The sequence below is a fragment of the Halichondria panicea genome, chromosome 17 (assembly GCF_963675165.1).
Source record: "Halichondria panicea chromosome 17, odHalPani1.1, whole genome shotgun sequence".
In the NCBI taxonomy this organism is placed as follows: domain Eukaryota; kingdom Metazoa; phylum Porifera; class Demospongiae; order Suberitida; family Halichondriidae; genus Halichondria; species Halichondria panicea.
In genome coordinates, this window is record NC_087393.1 from 2,674,529 (window position 1) to 2,691,914 (window position 17,386).

General features: G+C 40.4%; 3 protein-coding genes across 4 annotated transcripts; 2 read left to right on the plus strand and 1 right to left on the minus strand.

The window, feature by feature from the left end:
* The first annotated feature begins 7 nt into the window (after nucleotides 1-7).
* On the plus strand, nucleotides 8-1,999 carry LOC135351409 (uncharacterized). The gene is made up of 2 exons (XM_064550394.1): nucleotides 8-500; nucleotides 1,989-1,999. Exons 1-2 carry the CDS (start codon nucleotides 8-10, stop codon nucleotides 1,997-1,999), a joined length of 504 nt encoding a protein of 167 aa, XP_064406464.1.
* Nucleotides 2,000-2,323: 324 nt separating this feature from the next.
* On the minus strand, nucleotides 2,324-6,942 carry LOC135350924 (uncharacterized). Of its 2 annotated transcripts, XM_064549789.1 has the most exons (6): nucleotides 6,384-6,941; nucleotides 5,246-5,797; nucleotides 5,124-5,213; nucleotides 4,548-5,057; nucleotides 4,263-4,496; nucleotides 2,324-2,772 (listed from the first exon to the last, which is right to left on the minus strand). In XM_064549789.1, the coding sequence occupies exons 1-3, from the start codon at nucleotides 6,823-6,825 to the stop codon at nucleotides 5,197-5,199; spliced, it is 1,011 nt and encodes a 336-aa protein (XP_064405859.1). In that variant the 5' UTR covers nucleotides 6,826-6,941; the 3' UTR covers nucleotides 2,324-2,772; nucleotides 4,263-4,496; nucleotides 4,548-5,057; nucleotides 5,124-5,196. The 2 variants fall into 2 exon arrangements, with proteins under 2 accessions (XP_064405859.1, XP_064405858.1); XM_064549788.1 differs by having other exon boundaries at nucleotides 5,124-5,797; nucleotides 6,384-6,942.
* Nucleotides 6,943-7,100: 158 nt separating this feature from the next.
* Nucleotides 7,101-17,340, plus strand: LOC135350912 (3'-5' exoribonuclease HELZ2-like). The gene is made up of 16 exons (XM_064549773.1): nucleotides 7,101-7,598; nucleotides 7,658-8,059; nucleotides 8,122-8,459; nucleotides 8,517-8,680; nucleotides 8,813-9,734; nucleotides 9,817-10,236; nucleotides 10,296-10,422; nucleotides 10,576-14,059; nucleotides 14,117-14,211; nucleotides 14,260-14,436; nucleotides 14,506-14,661; nucleotides 14,722-15,332; nucleotides 15,383-15,628; nucleotides 15,957-16,113; nucleotides 16,163-16,363; nucleotides 17,044-17,340. Exons 2-16 carry the CDS (start codon nucleotides 7,723-7,725, stop codon nucleotides 17,127-17,129), a joined length of 7,521 nt encoding a protein of 2,506 aa, XP_064405843.1. The 5' UTR covers nucleotides 7,101-7,598; nucleotides 7,658-7,722; the 3' UTR covers nucleotides 17,130-17,340.
* Nucleotides 17,341-17,386: the final 46 nt, after the last annotated feature.

The following is a 17,386-nucleotide window of genomic DNA, read 5'->3' on the forward strand; positions in this document are numbered from 1 at the left end:
CTGCAAAATGTATGTTTGGGGTGGCCACACTCAATTCCTACTTGAAGTAGGAGGTGATTGTTGTCCTATAGAAGACAATCTCCCTAATTCTGATGAGAGCTATATGGATGTGTACAACCTGTCTTCACGAAACTGGGAGCAGTATCCTACCTCCGGGGATATTCCCCATGTCGGTGATGGACCAACAATGGTGGGGTTCGAGGAGAGTCTCTATGTCTTTGGTGGCTTTAATGATGGTGTTTATATAGGAGACTTGTATGAATTCAACACAATCACCAACACCTGGTCTTGTGTTGCAATGTCCGATGATGCCGTAAAGCCTTCACCACGTTATGGACTAGGGAGTGTCCTGTATAACGAGAAAATATTTATTTTCGGTGGTATCAGTCCTCTTATCGACTCTCTTCAACTAGGGGCGAAGTACTTCTCAGCCCAAAAGTTTAAAAGGGAGCTCACGTACGGTTTCAACAATGAGATGTTCCTATTTGATATTAAAAAAGGTCAGTGCATTAATGTACATTGTAGACGTAATTAGACTACCTAACTGGATAATTATGCTCGCAGCAACTACCTTTGAGAGTGATCTAGCTGGGTGGAGCCTGGTAAATTCCATTGTGACAGACAACTAATGATCTCTGATCAGCTAAAACTATAAGTTTATGGCATACCAGTTACCGGTAACCACATAAGACGACGCATTCCTATGACATCACACAGTAAGGTTGCAGCGAAACCTTTACCCATAAACATGGCCAATCATTAATGGTGTGGTGTAGCCATATAATGAACCATAGAATTTCGGGGCTACTTTTAATGCAAATAGAATCGAAGTTGTATGACTGACATGCATGCTACAACTCTTAATTATTACACAGGTTGCTGGACTGATGTTGAGCTCAACGATCCTCAGAAGAGGCCTCCCCCATGTGCTTTTTCACTTTCAATATGGTCAGTCCACATCAAGCTGTTCTTTTTGGAGGATATCATCAAGGTGGAGATATGTCTGATGTCTACCTATTCAATTTTGAAGTGATGGTGAGTGTTGTACGACACAGAAATGCATCACTATTTTAAATCAATGACATACCTTCTGTCCTCCTGTGTATAAGTATAGCACCGAAGAATTATTTTTTTGCTGTTGCCTGTTTTATAGTAGTGATAGCTCCTAGGGCCCCAATAACCCCATGCTAGATTCATTAGACCATTCTCCTATTAGCTGCCATTGTGAGAATGGTAATCCGCTCTAAACACAAAGTGAAAATTTCAAAAATGATAGCAACGTGGCCACAGCAGTATCAAAAAAGCTGGGTGCATATGCAGCTGCTCTAATCTGCTGCAAGCGTGCCTGTGGTCTCAGGAGTCACTGCGCTCTGTCTGAGCTTACTGCTGTAAGCACACTATGATTGTACAAGTATAGCTAGCTTATTGTGCATATGCAAAATAACTCATGTAGAAGTTGATAAGGATTACGAGTCCCAACAGCAAATATACATGTATACAGACAAGTAGGTGCTCACTTCACTCGCCCTTGAGATGTATTTACGACAAATAGCCACGCATGGACAGGTGATCGTATCGTGTAATTATACACATACAAAATTGCTATGTCAATTATGGATTTAAATGTGGCATGCTCTTATGCTCACCTCATGACACCTGTACATGTCACCCTAGTTTATGCTATTTTCATATTAATTACTGTGTTCAAACTGTATTAGGCCTGGAGTGGAGCAATTAAGCAGCCAATTCCAAGCGAACCATGGCCAGCTCGGAGGAGTTACCACACTGCTTGTTCTATCTATGATCCAAGTGAAGAAAATCCGAATGTTGATCCACATTTGCTGATATTGTGGGGGAAAGGAGCTGATAGTAGACATTGCAATGACATATGGATTCTTAACGCAGTGACTATGAAATGGACTGAGGTGTGAAATCGACTATAATATTATTTAGATAATCTTGATGTTTATCACTCATTAATTTTGCAGGTTCATCTTAGTTTGAACTCCAAGATGGGCCATATGATGGCAGGTTATTATTTTGATGAAAAAGCAGAGTTGGTCACTTTGGGAGGAAATATACGACGCTCTTCTAAATCCGATAGACATGTCTCTACTGACCTTACTATTTTTAGTTTCGGTAAGGCTTTTATATAGTATTAATGATATCATAGTTATACCTGGCTTAGTCATATTCACGGCCTTGATGTTAGGTAGCAGTACAATATTATGTCAATCTGTGCACCTGTAAAGTTATGAAGTTTTGCTTCGCAGGTGTTCTGTCGTTGACTGAGTGGTGTATTCTTGCCGTCAATATACATCAATTACAACAATCTGAGGTCTTCAGTCGTCTTCCACCTTATATCAGAGACATAGTCACAAAATAAAATTATGAGGAATGTAATATTTACATATACTAGCTAGTGTGAGCTAAGCATTTTGATGTTTTGAAAAATATAGTTCACAGTTTCATTCTCTTCACATTTCTTAAGAGCATCCACTAAATCTTTGTAACGTCTATTGCTGGAACGTTTATACCATGTGTTTAGAATTTAATACTTCAGTTCTGAAAGATCCCTCATATTTTCATTTTCATATTCAAGGCACTCCACGTCATTTGTAGACAAAGAGAGTTCGCTGGCAACAAGCTTCCAATGCCTTATGTATTGTGACAACCTCGCTAATGATGGAGTAGTAACGGTTTGTTCTAAACACTTTTCTTCCTCAGCTGACAGTGGTTTCTTAATTAACACAGTTGAAATATGAGCTTCTGCTAAAGAAAAATTGAAATGAGTAAAACACTTGATTATTCGCCAATTAATATGCATAGTTGTAAGTACCGTATTACCGTACTAGAATGTTTTGCGAGCATCAAACATATCCAAACTTGTTTAGTGTTGATCACTTCGCAAAATGAAATTTCCAAACCTAAATTAGTACTGGTAATGACGCTTGCCAAAACGCTAGTTTGGGGGCCAGACCTTTTCTCAGGGGGGGGGGGGGTGGGGTGGGGGGAGAAGGGAGAAAAAGTCTGGATACTTTTGCAGCATTTCCGCGTGCTCTTAACTTGGAATATCCATTAGTTAGAGACAATGGAGGTTTAAAGAAGTAGTAGATGTAGCAATATACTCTCATTTCATTGGCTTTAACCAAATTCAGACGCAATACTCACATTTAAAAATCACATGACATAGGATGTGAATTTCATTGGCTTTGGCCACATTCCGCTAGAGCACACGGAAATGCTGTATGAGTCTCCAGACTAGCTTTACTTGATTTTCCCCTCGAGATATTAAGTCTGGCCCCCAGACTACTACCAAAACAATTCAAAGGGTATAAACTTTAACTTTTCTGCTGATTTGGCTCATTTGCAAACATTAATTTTTGTTTCACCAGCAAAATATTCTAGTAACCGCTACCTATGGTTACCTATACATGTGATTTATATACATGTGCTGTAAATGTTGTAGACATATAATTATATACAAATTTAGTGATATTGAGGCATAATCGGCATGCACCACCATGACAGCTAGAATGTATGTGGACCTATATAATAAATAGGTAGCCTCGATTCAAGGCCGCTTTAGAGCGGACTTGAGTCGAGGCTAATAAATAGGGCAATCCATAATAAATTATTATACAGTGTACACTTACTCAGGTACCAATAGCTATAGATAGGTCTTGACTTTGCCTATTATTGCCTATTATTCTTATTAAATTGCCTGGTGATACGTACAGTGGTATACTGTAGTTCCATGTTTAACAGGTTCAGAACTACCTTAAGGTGACATATATTTTCACAGGTAGATTTGTTTGCGATTTCACTGTTTAGCTGCATTTTGCTGGTATTTAAATTCTACTAAAAGTCGTGAAATTAATGTTTCATACATACTCGCAAATGTTTTAACAATAAGATTCATTGCATTTTCCTGCAGTACAAATTTTTGCGATTTTACTCTCATTCGCAGAAAACAGCAAAAATTAATACCTACGAAAATAATTATGTCACCTTAAGGTATAATTATTAGTGCACGCTTGGAACATACAATCACTGGCAAAATGCATAATACCATATCATAGCGGGTTATTTTCGAAGCTAATATTTGTTTGTGCGATTACTCATACTGCATGATTGTATTTTCGAGGATAGAGGATTAAATGACCACACCCCTACAGTAGAGAGGTCTTTCAATACCGGCAGTAAACCATGATTCCCAAATTTTAGAGGCACTAAAATTAATACGACTTAGCTTAGCTTACCAGCTGGTTGTAAACACATTCCGTAAGTATCTGGAAGAATATTATTTCCATCTCTTGCATCTTTGATTATTAATCAACCTTAAGATGGGATGCATGTTGTGAGACTTGGTGGATGTCCATAACCATACTCGGAGGGTATAGATCATCTGTAATGTATTCTTCTGCGATCCTGCTGTCCTCTTTTTTGCCAGCGTAATGTTTTACAGTTGCTTTTTGGATATCACACTCGTTAATCTACAGATCATGATCACAATTTCTTTCGTATACACATCTACATTCACTTACATATTGCTTTTTAGGAGTGACTTCCCATTCTTCTGATTCTTTTTTCAATTGATCACACATAAAAATTATTTTTGATGCAGTAAAATTGTATATGCTTGATCAGGAGCCGCGGCTACTAAATGTTTCATTTTGCTGGAAGAGGAGGCTACAATTCAAGAGAGGCGTTTATTAGCTCCAGATAATTTAGTTTGTCATCAAAAGTTGTTTTCACCTGCATAAACTTGAACTCTGCCATGAGAAAGTCTTTGTGAAGCACTAACAAGCTGCTACTTGTAGCTACGTACATGTAGCTAGCTGCTAGTAATAATTTTTTTGGCTGCCACGTGCAGAAATGCTAGAGTCAAAGTTCACTGAGGCTACTATTTGAGAGCGGCTACTAAATGTTTCATTTTGCTAGCAAGGGAGGCTACTATTTGAGTGCGGCCTTTATACAAGAGCGGCCTCTGATCGAGCATATACGGTAGGTGTTTTCCATGATCCAGGCTTCTCTTTCATTCTCTTTTTGCACAACTGTATATATAATTATACATAGTGAGTCTAAATACATTATGTACAGCAATAATATAATAGCCTTACCTCTATTGCACCAGGACAATTCACACATGCATAGATTAAAACTTGATACAATGTTTTCCTCTCGTTATTTTGTTCATAAAAAAGCAATACATAGTCTAATTTTGGAATATGTGGTCTAACGTATGGTGGTAGAAATCCTTTCTGAGTTTTAGTATGAGTATGCTTATTGACAGAGCGTTTACTTGAGTACGTTTGCTTCTGAACTCCTCTATAAAACGATGGCCGATAAACTGCACAGAAAATGCAAAACTCTGTTACTTTAAAGGATACGAACGGTTTTTTGGCTGAAATTTCTGGTAAATCCTCAATGATCGAAAAGACGAACACTCCATCCTCATTGTAGTGAGACATATCGGTGTGAAAAACAGCTATTGCAGAGGTGTTTCTATATTCAGGCATGCTTAAACAGTGGGCAATATGAACTGTAGCCGGAGAGGTAAGGTTTCCTTTGGCAGTTACACAGATAAAATCACTGATTCGATACACATCGCTCGGCAATTCGAATTTGCCACATGCACACGTTCCTGCTTTAAGTGTCAGTTGGACTTTTACTGCTCCTGGAGGAATATCAATCTCGAAGTCAGTAATTGGTGAAGACAGTTTACCGCCTTCAGGTCCAACTTCAATTTGTATTGGGCCATTTACAAGGTTTATGACGTCCATTTCATTGAGAGCTATATTAATTAAAAAGGTAAAAATCTTATACAGTATATAGAACCTCGATTATCCAGCTTGGCAACTTTCCCAATGATATAGGGTCAACGAGAATGGGCGTGTCCTTTAAATGTGCATTACAGCTCTTAGCAGGTGCTTATTTTCTGCGCATGCGTAGGCAACCATGTGCACTGCTGTTTATCAATTAAGTGGGTAGATCGAGGCGTGGTTTATCTATTCATTCATATTCAGTTATCCGGCCTGCCTCTGGAACCAAGGTGCCCGGATACAATCGAGGTTCTACTGTACGTGTATCGTAAAATTGTTATAATACATGTAGACGATTACTTAGATTTGCCTGTTATACTATTGTTATACTACCCAATTGCGGCGGTAGAGCATTCATGATATTTCCGTAGGCCCAAGCCACATAAAACAGGCAGCTATAATTACATTCATGCACTCTTGATGAAATGCACAGTTCATAGTATTACTAAACCAATCAAGATACATGTACTATGATACATGTACTATGATAGATCAAAGTGTGGGAAATTTCAAAACTAAAAAAACAGTAGAGCGACATCAAATGCCATTCAAACTCACCACTTGTACTTGATGTTGTACTTGATGATGGATGTAGGTCATCCTTCAACACTGTAACTGGGCTTTTACTTTCGGCCAAAATCACATCCTGTACTAGAGACGCCTTGAGGTGTGGAATTTGATCTTCAAAGTGTGTACAATGACTCTCATCAAATGTACGAATCGCTCCTCGTATTGTTTCTAATATAGACACATCCACATTGGTGTCTTTCACACCAACGTCACGTATGCACTGGGTAAAAGTCACACATGTCTCAAAATCTTTGATTCGTATATAATTTGTCAGACATTTCATTCCATTTTTGCCAGTAAACTTGCTCCTGTCAATTTCTCGAAGCACATTCCTTTCAACAAGTAACGCAATAAGATTCGTATTGTCTGTTACGCTGCTACGGATTTCTCTCTCGAGTTCAATAAATACAAAGTGATGAGGCTGACTCATTCTGGGACAGTGTCTGTGGCAGATATAAAACTTTTTCTCAAGTCTTACAATCTACATGTAGATTCTGTATTAAACTGTGGTCTGTGGTTAGCCCACGCAATAAATATGGTAAATTCAGTCCAGAGGCAGCTCCCCAGCCTCTTTCACCGGCCTTGAATGAAGTGCGGCCTGGGATCTAGGCATTACCCAGCCCCTCTCACTAGAGCGGCCTGGAATCGAGGCTATATTCGGTGCAGTGCTATGCCAGTGACCCTCAGGCTCCCTACCCCCCCCCCCCCAGGACCAAGATCATTGGTAATTATAATATTTATGCTTTCTGTGTATCAAGATAGTGCTTTATTCATTGATCAGGTATTATTGGTCTGCATGAATATGATCTACTGTTTATACTCTGCATGGATCCATTCCAAGAACACTCAACTCACTGTATGTATGAATACTGTTTACACTTTAGGATCCATTCCAAGAACACTGTAACCAATGTGCTTGATGTCACATTTAAAATGTTGCAACATCAAACACATTGGTTTACTCGGTTACTCATTGCACGCATACCTATAATGGCATAACAACATCACATGATTGCGGATTTAGGGATTTGGGACTATTAATAGAAACTGTGGAGCTGGCATATCATAACATAACAGTTAGATAATTCTGTGTGTGTGAGTGTCTAATTTACTGTCTGTGTGACCTGCCGAGTTCTGTCTGGCTCATTCAGCTCCAGTAACCTGCAGCTCTTACCCTCAACTTTTTCGTTATACTTCCTATGAGTGAGTTAATGTAGATCTATAGTTGTTGTTTATTGCTCATTGCTCATTCTACATTATAGATTCCATTTGGCTTTGAACACTCTCCTTAACCTCATTCACGATAATATTATATGTACCCGTACCCATGGCTATGGCCTCAGGTACTAGAGTGGTATTACCATGGGAGAACATAGTTTGTGCAAATTGTTTAGACAAAAATCCATACGCCATTTGGTTAGTAAAATATTGTTGCTTTGATGCGCAAGCTCACAAACAACCACGGACAACTGTTGTAGTAATTGATGTGAAGAATGTTAAGCTTGTCAGAGTTAGACAGAGTCCAACTGGGACCAAGACTGGAGGTCCCAAGATGTGTAAACAACAAATGTCTCGAGGCACATGCAGAAATGGAGATAGTTGTACTAAAGCACACTCAGAAATTGAGCTCGATTGCTGGAATGCGACTTATTTCTTAAGACAAAGTAAGTTATAATTATTACTTGTGTTTACGGCTCTCAGCAATACGTCATGATACATTTCACAGAACACGAAGACCTCATGAAACAGCTGGGAGTGCTTAAGCCCACTATATCATCGGAAGTTTGCAAGCAATGCCTGTCTGCTAATTCGAGAGCTGTGTGGCTGACTTGGCTAACATGCACTGACAGTAGCCATGCCGGCGAAGACCGTGTCACTGTGGTCATGAGGAGAGAAGCAATGGAGTTGGTAACTATTCCCGTAGAGTCAGGCCACAAAACACGTGCCTGTAAGGAAGGGGGTAAATGCAAAAAAACTGATTGTTCATTTGCTCACAGTCAAGAAGAGCTTGAATACTGGAAATGGTCCAAATTGAGTGGAGAAATTTACAGAAAGCTGGAAAAAGTTTGTTACCCTGTACACCAAATGACAGTTAATGTGAAGTTCAACTACTTATTACAGGTGTCTATGGACGTTTGCAAGAGCTTTTCCTACCCATGTGATAATTCAGCCTCTATGATGGATACAGCCGGGTGTAGACAGCTTTCATGTGACAACTACAAAGAGAAGTTCCACAAACTTATCTATCTTGATAATCTGGAGCATGCCAGGAAGATGGTTGCAGAGTAAGAAATCTAATTACAAGAAATGTACAGTTATAAGAAATAGACAATAGTCTAATGATTATCATTTACACTTACCCCAATTCTGGTCATTGGTTAATTCTTGGTATGCACAATTTGACATGACCACCACAGGTGTGATGGTGACCTGACCATTGACAATGATCCTAAACATGGAGAACTTCAAACAAAAGAAGTTCATGTCGTGGGCATGAGCAGCACGAGCATGGATTATGCTTTCCAGAAACCAGTACCATGCAGAGCAGATATTACTGTATATGGTGCTGCTAGTGCAAGCCACATTTCCGGTAACGTTGAGAGTAAAGCAGACAATACTTTGGTTGTGAGAATTAAGGCAGGTCAACTACCACTGCAATTGCCTATAAAAGCTAACGTTCACTTTGAGTACGCTCACTGGAAATTCCAGCGACTGCACTGTGCCATTGAGTATGCACAACCTCAGCTGATAAAAAGACTCACGGCACCTCTACCTTCGCCTGTTCTAAATGATCTGTATATCCCTGAATTTGAATCCATCCAAATTGATAGTGAATATCAGCCAATAGTGTTGAGGAAGATTTTCAAGGGTGGACTAGGCTCCCCATTTCTTCTGCTTGGTCCTTTTGGCACTGGCAAGACACATCTTTTACTGGTAGCTGCTTTAGCACTAGGAACGGCTGGTGGCAGAATCCTCATCTGCACACATCATAACAGAGGAGCTGATACTATTAGCAAGAAACTTGCCTCTGAGCCAGAATTTGCTGATAAAGTTCTTCGATTATACCCAAATAATTCAGAAGCATCAAAAAAGCACAGGTTTTTTTGTAGTGCATCAGCACCTAATCTAATCCGCTCTGAATTTTCTTGCTATACTATTCTGGTGACAACTTTTACAACAGCCCTAAAACTCATTGAGCGACAAGACCTTCAGGGAAGTTTGTACTTCTCCCATATTATAATTGATGAGGGTGCACAATCCAGGGAACCTGAGGCACTGGGAGCTTTATTAATGGCAGGACCACAAACCTGTCTCATCATTGCTGGTGACAACAAGCAGGTAAGCTAGTATCAGTTGTAGCAGGAGTGCATGCACTCCTGGTAGTAGTATGCACTTTTATTCAGGTTTGTCTTCTCATAAGGTTGGTCCCAATGTCTTGGTGCTGAGTGATGTAGCCAGAAAGAATGGCCTTGGTGAATCCCTTATTGAGAGACTACTGAAGCTCTATGAACAACGAATGCCAAAAAGCTTGAATCAATCCCGATACTCCCTCCTTACAAACTATCGAAGCCACCCCTCCATCCTCATGCTAGCATCCACTTTGTTCTATGATTGCACCCTTCAGAGTCGCAGCACAATCCAGACCCATCCCCTGGCCTCATACCCCATCGTATTTCAGTGCTCCTCTCTCCAACAAAAAGAGGTAGGGGTATCCAGATATGTGAATGAACAAGAAGCAAAACTGCTGGTCAGTAAAGCCCTGGAGTTTATTACAACATGGCCTGAAAATGATTTAAAACGGACACCTTCTGTAGCATTAATGGCTGGATCGGATGCACAGGTAACGATGTTGTATTATTGTAGGTACTAATATTTCATGGATATACATGTAAAATTTAGGTCAACTGTTTACGCTCGGAGTTTGCCAAGTTGCAGCACACCCAAGATTTGTTGTGCTCTGCCAAGTTGCAGCACACCCAAGATTTGCCGTGCTCTATTCAGTTCTCCTTGACGTACGCAATCCAAGGTCTATACTATTGGTGTATTTCTATCACTGTATGTGATACTATAGTGAGTATATTGATTTATCATCTCTTATTTAGTTAGTCATCACTTGAACGATTTAACTGTAGACACACATTGTAGCGGGTCTGGTAATTAATGATTCTTTCCTATGCAGGTAGCGAGTTTGATGCTGTGTTTTTGAGTACTCACGAGCCAACTGACAAGGAGAGTAAACCACTTAACACTGTGCGGAGCATCTGCAATGAATACGTCTTCAACACAGTCATAACGAGATCTCGATCTCTGATTGTTGTTGTGGGGAACCCATTCCAACTTATCAAAATGAGCTCATACTTTTCGATCAATTGCTGGTCTGAGCTGATTAAGCGATGCCTCGCCTGCCAGTCCTTTCATCTACCTCAGGGCACAGTGGAACGACTATCTTACGTGATTGAGGAGCTTCATGCATTTGTTTTCTCTCTTGAAAACACTACCACATGTACAAATGACAGCAGCAATGAGGGCTATCGCAAGCTCTTTCTTTCACAAAAAAATGAGCAAATGGCCAAAAAGCTTGTTGAAAACCCGGAGAATATCATTGGTACTAGACATTGGTATGATTCAGATGATTCTGACACTGACGAGCAACAAGTTGCAACTGGTGAACTTGAGCTTCTGTCTCATCGTAAGGGGAAGATTTTGTCAGATGACCCAGCTATTTCAGGCCTTACCATCAGCTTAGCTGAAGAACGACGATGCCATTTTAGTGGTCAAAAGGTCAGAGTTGATAAGATCTCAAAAAAGATAATTGTTGATATTGAGACTGCTCGAGAGTTAAATAAGAAGTACTTTGGGCACACTTTTCTCTGTCGTGTTCAAGAAAACAGTATGAATCGATTCTACCCGTTCAACAAAACCATTCCTGTTTTAAACAATATGCCGAACCTTACAAGAGACATTTCTTCATATGGGGTAGTTTGCTTTGACCCAAACAGCATCGGCAACCGACCTAAAGCGTGCAATTTTATTCCAAAAGAATGTGCCGTTAACATGGTGTTCCTCGTGACGTATCTCAGGTGGCGCAAACGTTTTCCTTACCCATTAGGAATAGTTACGGGTGCTCTTCCTTGTGGAAATTCTGTTTTCACTGGTGACCTCCTCCTCAGGTTAGTACATAATATCCCAATGCCAGACAACCATTTGCATTGTGAAATAGTGAGGAGTAATTGTCCTTTGTCTCCCAAATGCCGTGAATTCAACAATGTGATAACTATAGACCCTAAGGGATCCAAAGATCACGACGATGCTCTATCATGTGTTAGAAAGGGCTTCAGGAAATTTGAAATTGGTGTTCACATCACAGATGTTCAAATGTTTGTCCCGAAGGATTCTGAAGACGATCGAGTGGCTAGGGCGAGAGGTTGTTCTGTTTACAGCTCCACTGCTGAGTGCGTCAGTCACATGTTACCACAGCAAATAGTAGAAGCAGCCAGCATACTTCCTGATAGCCAGCCAAGAGACTCTTTTTCAGTCGTTGCTAAAGTTTTACTTTCTCCAAAAAATTACGAAGTGCATGGCTTTGACAATGTTGAAATTGTGAAGAGTCGTGTCACATCCAAGTATGAGCTAACATATGCAGAAGCACAGACATCTCTTTTTAATGCTGACAAGAGTGATTCTTTACACAAAAAACTAGCTGTATTATGGGCTGTTACTTGTTACTTGAGACAAAAGAGACTTAATAATGCAGCCAAACATATTTCCGTTGATGAACTTGATGAAATCTCAAACCCTGAGGCTCATGTTTTAGTCGAAGAACTTATGATATGGGCGAATAAAATGGTTGCTACAAAACTTTTTGATGATAATTTTCCGGTGATTCACCGATGCCAGTCTCCTCCGAATCAAGAAGATTTGGACAAACTAGTAGCAACATATGGCCATCATATGTCTGTGTCTCTGGATCTTCAACAGCATGTCGTAGACCAAGATACTTATCGAAGTGTGGAGATACTACACGAAACACTCAGAGAAATGAAGGCCGCTTTGGAAGAAGGAAACGTGAAAACTGCTTTGCATCAAGTTTTATTTGAGCATCTCCAACCACAAGTGGCTGTGGCCCATGCACTCTTCAACGTAATCCGCAATCGCGCTTCATATTGTGTTGCAGTTAACGGTGATCCTCCAGACAAATATTCCCACAACTCCCTCAAATGTGACCACTACACTCATTTTACCTCTCCAATTCGACGCTACATTGATCTGGTCGTACAGAGAATGTTACTTGCTGCACTAAATAAAGAAGAAGATAGCCATAGCCTCGAAGAGCTTCAAGAAATAAGCCGAGATGTTGGAGAGAAACTTAGAGAAGCTGACAAGTATGAAAAAGACAGACAAAGTCTCGATATAGCACTAAAACTCCAGCAATCCAGCCGTAATTACACCTGTTTTGTTAAGAATGCTGAGGCGGGTGAACTCACTTGGACATTTCATGATGTCACAATGAAAGCAGCAAACCGGTTTATAAGAGGTGTTCCGTTGAAGTACCTCAATGCCATAACCATTTCTCGAAGAGATTCCTCTCCTGAGCCAGAAGATGAGGAAACTCTGGATGAAGAACAAAACTGCTCCTGGAAAGTAAAAATTGCATCTGCTGAAGGAAGTCCTCACAGCTTTCTTGCTAACCGCTTCCTTATGGGTCAACGTACCTCTGCTAACAGCCAACTCCAAATTAGCATGTTCACGGGAGAGAATGAGCCACTTACAAACGATACAAACTTGAAACAGCAATTACTCTACGCTTCCATCTGCCCATTCACACAGAGCATAAATGTACATGATTGGAAACAGTTGCAGAAGCATGCTTGTTCTTCAGATGCCATTGATCCAGAATCTGTAGAAAGACTTCTCCCCTCATCTAGATCTCCAACCATGCCCCAGTACAAGTTCCCAAACATTAGCCATTCCCCCCTATGGGTGTACAAGCTGTGTCGCCCCCTGCAAAGCTGTGAAGTCCTCAGAGTACAGCTAACAGGCTGCTTTAACAGTAACACCCAGATTATCTCCCCTGCAGTGCAACTGCTTGAGGTGGGACCCAACCTACGAGTGTGCATTCAGCACAACAGCAACCCTGCAGATTGCTTCACCGACACTTCGCAAACTAAACCTCCTGAACGAGGCCATGCTTCCATTGAACAGTACTTTCACTACTGGGAGCGAGCTTTGTTGGCTGAGGCTGCCACTGCAAGCATTCTTGACACAGAGCTGCTCATCATCACAGATGTAAAGCTCGAATGGCCAGAGTTAAAGCAAATCGTTGACTCAACAGGTCATGTATTCTACAAGCTACCAACAGGTGGGCTCGAGGATGATCCTATGTTATACTGTGTGTGTATGAAGCTGAGTGAAAGTTTCGCTACTTTTTCACAAGACTTCTTCAACATCAATGTCGGTGACTTGATGTGTGTACGCTGCTTTGAGAATGACGAAGGTGTGAGAGGTGTGTTCCACATGGTGGTTCATTCCGTTGCTGAGGATTGTCAGTCAGTGTACCTTAAGTTTGTAGGAGAGAAAGCAAACTTCATTAGTCCACTCATTTTAAAGTCGCTGAAAAGGATGTCTAACGAGGTTCAGCTCATACCACTCACTCTCCCATTCAGGTTAGTGCCAATTGCTCTAGGTTCCAGTATACCTATTCTAAACTTTCCAATTTTTAGGCGTATGTATAAAAGTTTGTGTAAGCTGAGATCGTCTCACAGAGAGATTCTCTCCTCCGCAATAGCGACTGGAAAAATTCATTCTGAACTTCCAGGTAAGCGTCTAATTTACATATAGCAGTTAAGTATTCTTTTGAGTACAGGAAAAGTTCCAGATCTAGAGAATGAGAAAATGTTGACTAGTTGTGAAGCGAGAGTAGCAAATTCAATTTGGTCATCAGAAAAGTCCGAAGCAAAACTACTAAACTGCCACCAACTCGGAGCTGTGCAGCTAGCCTGTCATAGTGAGCGGGACTTTGTCATGATTCAAGGCCCACCTGGTATGTGCGCTTTCTTTTGATATACCATATCTGAGTGAAACGTTGATTGCTCTGTATTCATGTGTTTAGGCACTGGGAAGAGCATGACAGGTGCTCACATAGCATATGCTCTTGCTGTAAAGCTCAAGAGAGAGCTTAGACAACACTCAGCTGAAAACAAGGACAACCTCAACCCTTGTGTAATGTACTGCGGCCCCTCACAACAATCAGTTAATGTTGTGTTAGGTGAGGCTCATTGTATATTAATAATTATGTTGTATATTAATGCGCTTATGTAACTTATAGACATTTTAACGTCATCTAAGGAAGTGAATGCCTCGGGTTTGAAAATTGTACGTGTGTACAGTAACGCAATTGAGAGCAAGGATTTCCTGGGTCCAAAGTATAATCCACTTGTGTTTAACCCTATCAAAGTGGACGGAGAGTGCAAAGAAAAGTTTAAAAATTATGCCTTACACCACCTAATTCGTCAAGAGAATCCAAAAATCAAGGAATTGGATCAAAAATGTGAGCAGCTCAAAATTAAAGGCCTTATTCCGAGTTTTTCCAAAAGGAACAAATATAGGAAGCTAGTAACAGATACCTCGATAAAAGTTTTAAAGAACAATGTTGACATTGTTTTGTGCACGTGTAACGAGGCTGGAAGTTATCGCATAACTAGCAGTGTTTCTCCTGAGTATTGCATCATAGATGAGTGTGCCATGGCAACAGAGCCTGAGTGCATGGTGGCAATTCGAAGAGCAAGGAAGGTTATTCTAATTGGAGATCACAAGCAGCTGCAACCTGTGCTCCGAAATACATATGCTATGAATATGGGAATGAGTAGATCATTGTTTGAAAGATTTGTAATTTCCCAGAATGTGGGACTTCACATGTTGGAAACTCAATACCGAATGGTGAGTTAATTTTGTGCGACAAGTGCTTCATTTATATTTTCTGCTAACAGCACGAGGCACTCTGCGAGTTCCCATCCAATGAATTCTATGATGGTAGACTAAAAACAGACGAATCCGTGGCCATAAAGCACGCTCAGAAGTTGGAGAATTTGGCTGCGTTCTGGCCTCAAGGCAGGGACACTCCGATGATGCTGTGTGATGTAGTGGGGATAGAAGAGGAGAATCACACTGGGCACAGGGGGTCTGCCAGGGTCGGCGTTGAGTCCAAGAGGAATACCGCAGAGGCGAAGATAATTGTGAGGGAGTAACAGAGAGATACCATGGGGAAATGAGAACCCACATGCAACACCTACTAATATTTAGGCTTAGCTGCGCTTGCCATCGTTAACTCGAGGCGTGTATGTAGGTAGCCGCGGGTTAATTAATGTGTGCTAGAAATTTCAAAAAAAAATGAAAGCCGATAATTATGTGAAGAGCTCTATCAAGTAGCGTATTTAGATCCAAAATTTGTTGGACACAAACCACTGATCTTATGGTACGTATCTAATCTGATATAGGACGTACATTAAGCTCTGTTCTCTAGTTCATGTCCTATATATACATTTTATTTTTGTGATTTTGTAGGCTGCAAAAGCTGAAGAGCTCATCTCCAAGTATGGTATACAGCCGGAGGAGATAGCTGCCATTACTCCTTACTCTGCCCAGAAGGAGGAGATAAAGAAACAGCTGCAACTGCTTAAAATAGATAAAGTGGTTGTGAAAACAATTACGGATGCTCAAGGTAAATCTATGTGAAATGGAACTATATAATTATATCACTCTCCATGTAGGAAGTGAGTTTGGAATAGTTCTACTTTCTACCGTTCGATCTCAACCGCTCAAGAAGCTGCCTACCACTAAAACTAAAGTAGGTGGCCGTGGAGAGAAGACATTTGATTTAGGATGGAGGAGGGAGAACCTGGGGTTTATTACGGACAAACACCAGATCTGTGTGGGTATCACACGCTGCAAGTATGGACTCATCATAGTGGGTAAGCTTATAATTTATCACATCATATAATTATACCCATGTGTATACATGCAGCATGCAGACATAATTATTATTGCATGCATGGATACAGTTCTTGTTATTAATAATCCAGTCAACCTTTCAGTTTGTATACAGCTTCAATTCAGAAAAGTGGCCGCGGCTAATTCTAATCCAATGGCTTGATAATTTATGAATCATTATGCTCTCTATTTGATTTTCATTTGCCAAACCACACCCAAAATGTCATATCCAGTCGTATTATACGTATAAAAGTACTGGTTTGGGACGATCAGAACTGACCAGTATACGGAATATATAGCAATCGAGGTAGCCGCATTTCAGGGAAAATTTTGTGGAGTAATGGTCAAGCTAGCAATCTTATCCATGCCAAACGAAACCGGTATATTGAGCTCAAGGTGACCCTATAATTCAGAGATCAAGATTAGCAAAATTTTACTGTATATCCGTGGAAGGATCTGAGGTAGCCTTTGCAAGCTTTTTTGGGGCACCTGGCATAAATTATGGCCTTCATAATATCAGGAGTGCATGCACTCATGATAATATTTAATTGGTATTTTTTTCATTGGTCATGCATGCATGGGATCAAATTAATTGGCTCCTCCTCATTCCTGTATAGTTATATGATCTGTGGTCCACAATGAATTGCGTATATACATGCAGGAAACAAGAAGTTGCTGACGTATGATCTAACTTGGAGAAGGCTTGTACAACACTATGAGGAAAAGCAGTGTGTACGTTGTTTCTGAGGAGGACTAACACATTTTACTGGTATTATTTTATTTGTATATGTATATACTTAGCATAATAAATTTTAAGAATAGCGCACAACACCCTTCCTTGACTCCTGTACCTATATAGATGTAAATTATAGAGCTAGTTCTAATGTATACTTATCAGTGTAGCACTTAATTATGGCTGCATGCATGTATTATATATAATTATACCCTTTTGTTCACAGCATGCACATATAATTTATGCCTCGGTGCGCATGCGCAAATGGGGT